This window comes from Agrilus planipennis, unplaced genomic scaffold (assembly GCF_000699045.2).
Source record: "Agrilus planipennis isolate EAB-ADULT unplaced genomic scaffold, Apla_2.0 scaffold118, whole genome shotgun sequence".
Taxonomy (NCBI): Eukaryota; Metazoa; Arthropoda; class Insecta; order Coleoptera; family Buprestidae; genus Agrilus; species Agrilus planipennis.
This window is the reverse complement of record NW_020438955.1, coordinates 1-8,967: the sequence shown is the minus strand read 5'-3', so window position 1 is coordinate 8,967 and position 8,967 is coordinate 1. Positions and strand designations below refer to the sequence as shown.

At 38.7% G+C, this 8,967-nt stretch overlaps 1 protein-coding gene across 1 annotated transcript; it reads left to right on the top strand.

Moving 5' to 3' along the window:
- Positions 1-1,838: 1,838 nt before the first annotated feature.
- On the top strand, positions 1,839-8,963 carry LOC108738913 (serine/threonine-protein kinase WNK3; the record flags this gene model as incomplete). The annotated part of the gene is made up of 10 exons (XM_025974963.1): positions 1,839-1,950; positions 2,338-2,810; positions 3,474-3,714; positions 3,813-4,606; positions 4,803-5,489; positions 5,548-5,935; positions 6,174-6,806; positions 6,861-7,160; positions 7,329-7,974; positions 8,035-8,963. Coding segments are annotated over exons 4-10 (3,711 nt in total), but the record flags the coding sequence as incomplete, so codon positions are not given.
- Between the last annotated feature and the right edge of the window lie 4 nt (positions 8,964-8,967).

Genomic DNA, 8,967 nt, shown 5'->3' with positions numbered 1-8,967 from the left:
AAAGTAATAGATGCAAATCAGAAGATGATGACAAGGAAGTGTTCGTTGAAGATAGGAAAGAAGAAGAAAATGACAGTGATGACTCGGACGTTGTCTTTTCTGAAAAATATGTTCCTTTGATTGACAGATTGAAGATGAGGCGACAATAGGTATGTGCTATTTTTATTACCGCTATACATATTTACTTTTTTGTACTGAATAATAAAAAAAAATCTTGCAATTACTTGATTGCTGGCAAATACAAATACCCACCTAAAAGACAATTATCCACTAATAGGTTCAATTTTCTTTTTGTAGCTTAGAAGGTAAAACTTTGTATTTAAGAGCATGTTACGTTTTAAATGAGATATAAAAATTTGTGCATACAAATAGTATTTTGAGATATTAAGTTGATATTTTATAAATTAAGCAATTACAAGAGTAAGATGTCTTTTTTCTCAATTTATACTGCTACAACTTTTGGAATAAACAAAAAATTATTTGCACTGCAAAATTTATTGCATTATATTTACATAGTGCTGTAAAACCTGCTCTTGTATACAAAAAATACTTATCACATTTTGTATTAACACATGGGTCACTCTTAAAAACAAAAAGCAAACTAAGAAAATAATATTTCACAAGTGGATGTTTAAGTTACAACATCGTGGTCTTATATACAGTAGTGTGAGCACTCTCTTGGCTACTCAAAAGCGGTGTCTCCCATTCTTGCTCATTCGAATCAAACTCATACAGTTTCATTATGTTACGATGAATTATTTCCTCTTGCTTTCTTTTAACCATTAAATAAACCTATTATTTCAATTAGTAATTTAAAACGAAATGTAAACGCTGTGTGTATTATCTAAAGACTACTCACCAATGCTGACAAAATTATCACAACGATTATAACAACAAGAGGTATGATAAGAAATTTTATATCTTCTTCTAAAATTGGTTCAGGTTGGGGTGGAATTGTTGTTGTGTCATTAGATACGAAAATATCCATAACGTTTCCATAAATACAACTCACAAACCAGTTTTAATATTACATTTATCTATAACTTTTAAAAACAAATATTCACTTAACATTTTGAGAAGTTGGTCTGCTAAAAATAATCACTACAAATGTTTATTGTTTTTAAATTACATAGTAAAAATTCCCTTTCAAGATATTCCATGTTAATAAATGAATGACTAATCAATTATTTATTTATTTGACCGAAAACAATCATTATTTATAATTTGGTGTTTTGATTTTGATTACCAAGAAGTTGGGTTAGATATTTTATAACAGTCGGTTGTTTTTTTTTTAGCAACGGTACATTTGCTAATATTCAGTTGGCAATTCTATGCCATAGAACTATAAGTATAGAATAGAACAGAACTAATGTTTTCGAGGAGAAAAATTTTTTTAGTTCTTCACGACTTGTTTTAATCCAGTAACTTTTCAATTGAGTACATACAGGAAAATGTACTCACTTCAAAAGGTTATTGCGTTAGCGAAACTACAGTTGTGATGAATAAAAATTTGGGAAAAATTTTAATTTTTGCTAATTAAATAATAAAGTTAACAAACGTTTAATAATACTGTTCATTATATTCGTAAACCTCTAACACCGTTGTCAGTTTATATTTATAATTAGTTTGTGTACTTTATTCTGAGATGTCTATATTCTTGCAGTGTTAAGTCGGGATCAATCAGAAGTACGGAAAGAGATAGAAACAAGAAGCTGTCCATTTGCAGTTTTTACAGTTTTTATTTTTTTCCAATATAAAGGATAGGAAAGAGTGGAGGTGCGTGTCCGACTAGTCGTAGGACTGACGACCTTATGATGATGATGAAGTGCACCGTCTAGATATTAATGTCAATAGAGAAATTAGTATTTTTACAAATGCGCCATCTATTGCCAAATGTCACAATCGCCCGTTTCGTTCAGTTCTGGGTGTTGTCAATTTCATGAAAAAATCGTAAGTTTTTAGTAAATTATGGTATTCTCATCGTTTAAATGCCATATAAACACAATGAAGAAATTACTTGGGGCGTTTTCGAATGTAAAATTGACGATTTTTGAAAGCTTTATAAGATAAAATTGGCATCTACGTCTCAAGTATGTGGTTTAAAATTTCATTAACAGTATCCCATAGGGCCTCTGTCTTAGAATATTTTTCATCGTCAGCCGATTTTACTAAATGAGAAGGAACATTTCTAGTATATTTAACAGGTTTTAATTTTTTATGTACTTGTGAAAAACCTGTCGAGAATAAATTTTGACATATCTATTCAGTGGCGTACGTGTCCTTTTACCGGAGGAACACATGCATGGACGTCTTCTAACTTGTATGTTTTATTTGCAGGCCTGCAGAACATCCAAGCAGCAGTGATATGTTTATTCCCACAAACGTTCCAATTCAAGTGCAGGGATCAATTATAAAAATCACCAGTGCAGTTACAATAAAAAATCGTAATAAATACACTTAGCCTTTTTCAAACTCAATATTGGAATTTATTTATTTAACTTGTGAACTCTGGGATCTTTAATTTACTTGCTTATTTTGAAATTCGAAAGTGATTTTTTAACTTATTTTTAGTGTTTTAAGTGTTAATTTAACCGGGAATTTTTCGTTACTCGAAAGTGAATTTTTGAACTCGATTTACAACTTCAATTCAGACTGGAACTGGAAAAAAGATATCCCACCTTTATACCACATGGTACTCGAAACAAGAGGTTTCAAAGTCTTTCCATTGCTGTAAAGAACAAACACCAACCTAATTATCAGGACAATTTACTAAAGACGGGGCAATCCTGCCCAAAATTTGAACAAGAAGTGTAAGTTATAAAATCTAATTTTTATTCTATATTATCTTTAAATTATTATTAATTCATTCATTATTTATTTTATTTATTTAAACTTCACATTCAATAGAGACAAAAAGTTGTCTGTTGAATAGATTTTAGTAAATTAATTGTATATATATCGAAAAGGTGCATGGTCAGTTGATTCATTTTTAAAATTGGAGCGTAATGATATAGATGAAAAAAATGGCTTAATTAAATTACATATGTTTAAATGAGTTAGTAATAATCTAATTGTTCCAGTCTGTTGAACTTGAGCTTATAATTTAAGCCTTTAAAGTACGATAAGTTTTTTTTTTCATGAAACCATAAATGTATGTATGTAAACAGTTATGTAAACATAATTTTTTCAACAAAAAATTTTCGTAAAGTGAAAGAGAAGATGGTGATTATATTATTTATTTAACTATTACGTATTATTATAATAGCTTTTGTACTCGACAATTCCTCATGATACATTATGTTCAAAAGTTAATTACTTAAAGAATAAATTAAATAATTATAATGGCATATAAACTGTAATATAAGGATTATTTTTAACTTTTTACTTGAAACGTTCGCCAATCAATGACAATGTGGTATTTACTTTAATTAATTGAGTATTATATATTGATTTAATTTTATTTATTATATTAGTGAAGTAAGTCCGACCATTCCACGCAAGGGTAGCAGTGGCAGTGGTAGCAGCAAGGGCAGTTTTCGTGGCGCTCTAAAGAATGCTAGTCCCAAGACAGTGACAGAGAAACGTGGTAAGGCGGTCTCGTTGACAAGGAATTTTTCCACATCATCGAGGAGGTCATGTGAAACTGGGGAGGACGTGGCCAGAGCTCTCAGCTCCCAGCCATCCTCCCCATCACCTCATATTTTAAAAGCACAGGTAATTATCATTCTATCTACTCACAATAACAAATAGGGAAGAAGAATTTATTAAATTGTGTTATGGTCTCCAATTAATTAATTCTGTTATTTTTTCAGGGAAGCAACAATTCTTGTTGTAACGTGATTTCGCTAAAGACTGATAATAAGAAACAACAGGGGTGGGACCGATCACTGGAACCGACCAAAGAGGGCAAAGGAGGCAGCAGCGAGCGTCAGGTTGCCGTAACTTCCGGCGTCGCGCCTTTGTCAACTTGTACTGGTAGTAGAGAGAATGTACAATCGCAAACGAGCGTCGAAAAACCAAAACAACAGCAACAGCAGCAGAAGCTCTCGCCGTCCCACACGTCAGTCGATCTTCACCGGAAACTCAGTTCGATCGAGTTCATCGACGATGATATCGACCAGGCGACGTCACCTCACGATGTGACGACGTCCGCCATTATCGACGACGGAAGACGTCACGTGAAAGGCTATCTGACCACTGACGACCCCGGAAGTAGCAGTCGTTGCTCGTCGTCTGGCGTCCCTTCCCGTTTATCGTCATCGACGCTGGGCATTAACAACAACAACAAGTACACGAATATTAACAAGAATAATAATCGTAATAGTAGTAATGGATCGACGAATAATAGTGATGGTAGTTGTGGTAATGGAGAAGCGAAAGCCAAAGCGCCGAAAATTACGGTCTCGAAACGAAAGAGTCGAAAAGAAAGGAAACGTGGGAGTGTCCTGTCTGTCGTCGATTCGGCGAGCGGAAACGACATGAACGACGACGAGAGGAAGTCAAGGTCGAGGAAAAAGGACGTCTCGACGCCTACGACGTCCGTCAAGACGAAAATCGTCGACACTGAGACCACCAAAATGGTCACCACGACCACGCAAGTCAACAGGTAAGAGTTAGTTTTATTTTTGATAGTACATGTGATTAGTATGGTTAATAATGGGTAAACTTTAAACCAGAGGGTTAGTGGAGGCTAAGTAACGTAGTCGCAGCTCCTTTTTAAGTTTAAGTTCCCCTTCCCCGTGGTTTAGAATTCGAGAACTTCTATTTTCATATTTGACTTGTAATTTATTTTTTTATTACAGGTACACGTGGACCCCAATTTCGGACAACGAAAGCACTAAAGAGGATAATATGGACAAAAAACCAGAAAAGAAATCGCGTACGAAAAGCTGTTCGTCGTTACTTGACGAGAAACTGGATATAATCGAAAAACTCGCCGTCTTCAGAAAGAGTTTCGACAACGTGCAGTTTTTCCGGGACGAGGGTCTTTTCTGTAACTCTACTGGGGGCGGCGGCTCATCCAAGAACTCCCCAACAGACGATGCTAGCCCCAAACCTCTCGATTCTTATTCGAAAGATGACTTGAAACCTGTAGCAACCAATTTTGTCGAAAACGTAGTCGGAACAGCTACCAAAATTGTTGAAACTGTTGCAGGACAACAAAATGACCCAATAATAAGACGAAAAAATATTGCGAAAGCGGTCAAGAGTGAAACACGTAAAAGGATAATAGGAAGCGAATCATCACAGTCGCCGAGAGTCAAATGCGAAATGGGAAACGTCAGCCTACCTACCATTCTGGTACCAGAACTGTCTAGGACACCATCTTCTGACCTTTTGACTGCGAAAAATTTTATCGAAGAGTACGAAGAGTATCACGCAAGCTGCTCAGAAATCGCCGACTCCGAAGCCGTCGCCGACTCTGAGGCCGCTGCTGATGAAATCTTGGCAGAGATTGCTGATAATGTCGACAAAATTGTCGCTGACAAGTAAGTAACTTTCTGTAGGCTTTCACGGGCGATGTGAACTTTTTTTCTCTCTTAAAAGACATAGGACTAAGAAGAAGAAAGACAAATGTGTAAAACACGGCGGTGTGACTCACTGCATCCCTATAGAGACTGATTCGAACGTGGACGATGACTCGGACTATCTGCCTAGCGAATTACAACTGGTTCCTTACGACTCAAAGTACAATCTACCTAAGAATCTGTTTAAAATCAATTCCAATGAAATGGTCGAAATAACCGACCAGAATATCGACATCTTGCATCAGAACGTCGAAATTGCCGAAAGCAATCCGGACATCATATCGCAGTCGCAGATAATAGTCCTCCCTCCTTCAGAATCTAAAGGACTTGCCGCTGAAGACGACGAAGATGTGTACAAACCAATCGCTGTCAGTCCGTGTGGACGCTTCTTTAAGTATGAGGAAGAGGTAAAGTTGTTACTCACTTTAGAACTTGTTTTAACAGGGAGGTTAGTCTCTCTCTATTAAAGAGTAAATTCAAAAGTCGGGGAATTATCAGGGATTTTATTTATGTATGGACTAGTTTTTGTACACTTGATATACAAGCATTAACACCAAATCGTAGGCGATTCCAATAATATAAACAAACATATCAATGGAAATTAAGTTGACCAGTGTTTTTTAATTTTATTTTTGCTGATTACAGATCGGCAGGGGCTCTTTTAAGACCGTTTACCGCGGTTTGGATACTCAAACAGGCGTTGCTGTTGCCTGGTGCGAATTACAAGAGAAGAAACTGAACAAAGTCGAAAGGGCACGCTTCAGAGAAGAAGCCGAAATGCTCAAAAAACTCCAACATCCTAACATCGTCCGTTTCTACAACTATTGGGAGTCCATCCTCAATAAAAAGAAGAGCATCGTCCTAGTAACGGAACTGATGCTAAGTGGTACCCTAAAGACGTACTTGAGACGATTTAAAAAAATTAATCCTAAGGTGCTAAAGTCTTGGTGTCGGCAGATACTAAAAGGATTGGCGTTCCTCCACTCGAGGTCGCCCCCCATTATACATCGCGATCTTAAATGTGATAACATTTTCATCACTGGCACGACAGGGTCCGTTAAGATAGGGGACTTGGGATTGGCCACACTGAAGAACAGGAGCTTCGCTAAATCTGTTATAGGTACCCCCGAATTCATGGCCCCCGAAATGTACGAAGAACATTACGACGAAGGCGTGGACGTTTACGCCTTTGGCATGTGCATGCTGGAGATGGCTACCAATGAGTATCCTTATTCTGAGTGCACAGGACCTGCTCAGATTTATAAAAAAGTCATATCGGTAAAGAAACACTATAATATGTGCTTTCCTATATGTATTTTATATCATCTTTAGGGTGTGAAACCTGCCAGTTTCGACAAGGTCGAGAACCCGGAAGTACGTGATGTGATAGAGAGTTGCATTCGACCCAGCAAGGAGGACAGACCGAGCGTTAAAGAGCTCCTCACGCATACTTTCTTCGAGGAAGACGTAGGACTAAAGGTGGAGGTCGTCTCACAAGACGGAAACAAAGTCGTGTTCCGCTTGCGAGTCATGGATCCCAAGAAACGAACACACAAACACAAGGAGAACGAGGCAATACAATTCGAATTTGATATGCAAACCGATCGATATGATACGATTTCAGAAGAAATGGTGAGTAGAAACAAAGCCACATTTGCTTTTGAAATTAAATATACTTAGTTCATTCTCAAGTTACTCTGAAGTTAATAAATTGCTTTTTGTAAAAATGACTTGAATGTTGATCATCAGAGAAGTAATAATAATTTAATTCAAGTTAATAAAACCTTTACCCACAAATAGGCAAAGTCAGGCATAATCTTCGAAGACGATGCGAAGACCGTAGCTCGTTTGCTGAAGACTCAGATCACGCAAATAGAGAAAGAACGTAAAGAACAAGAGAAGCAACAGGAAGCGCTTCTACAACAACTGCAGTATCAGCAGTTCCTGCAGCAACAAGTTGAACAGGCGCAGAAACAAGCTCTCCAACAGTCCCTAATGCAACAGCAGCAGCAGCAGCAGCAACAGCAGCAGCAGCAACAACAACAACAACAACAGCAGCAGCAGCAGCAGCAGCAACAACAACCCCAGCAGCAGCAACAGCAGCAACAACCCCAGCAACAACAGCAGCAGCAGCAGCAGCAGCAACAACAACCCCAGCAGCAGCAACAGCAGCAACAACCCCAGCAGCAGCAGCAACAACAACAACAACAACCACCACCCCCACAGCAACAGGACCTTGTACAACAAGACGCAGGACAACAGACGTTGCAGCAAAGTTATCAGTCCCAACAACAACAACAACAGCAGCCGCAGCAACAGTCAAATGTCCCCCCTCAATATATTCGACAACAGAGTGCACCTGGCGAACAACAGCAGCCTCAACAACTCCCACAGCAGACTACACAACAGCCCGTTTATCAGCAGCAACTCTCTTTACAAGTTACTGGTAAGTAAATAACGGTCATTAAACATGTGAATCCGTTCTACTGCAAGTTCGTTTTATTAGGGAGTCAACCAAACGTCGGTCAACCTAATGATCAGGCCCTTTATCAGCGACAGATCTCAGCAGATGCGGCCCTACAGCAGCAACAGATCATCTACAAACAGCAGCCGCAGCAACAGTATGTCCAGCAGGGCTTCCTTAGCGGCGACAGCCAGCCCCAAAAGGCGGAGTTCTCCTCGCAGCAGTTGCAGCAACAATTTATGCAACAACAGGGACAGCAGCAGCAATCTACGCCACAAACTGATTTCCAACAACAACAACAACAACAAGGCCAAGTTCCCCCTGAATATTTACAAGTGCAAGATCAGCATAGGTTGTCGACCATTTCGCAACCGGAACTGATACAAAATTGTTCGCCTAAACAAGAACATCGCCTGAGTGTCGATAGTCAGCTCGATCAACAAAAAAGAAACATGCTGCAAGCTCAGCATATGGCATCCATGAGTTCGCAACCCACTATCCAGGAACAACAGAATGTCGTACAACAACAACACACTACATCGCTTCAAAATCTCGTCCAGGACCAGAACGTTGTAATGCAACAGGTTTCGCAGTCGACTGCCCTCTTCAACCAAAATGGTTCGAGCCAACCGAACCTCAATCAAGAACAGCAGATGCAACAACAACCTCACATTATTCCGCAACAACAACAGATGCCATCTATTGCTACTCAGCAAACGACCCAACAACAACAACAACAGTGTCCGATGATGCAATCTCAACAACCGAATCAAATGATATCTCAGCCGCAACAACATATTATATCCCAACAACAGCCTCAAATGATGTCCCAGCAGCCGCAGATGCCGCCTCAGCAGTACCAATCTCAACAGCAGCAACATCCTCAACCCCAAATGCAGCAGCCTCCTCAACCTCAAATGCAGCAGCCTCCTCAACCCCAAATGCAGCAGCCTCCTCAACCTCAAATGCAGCAGC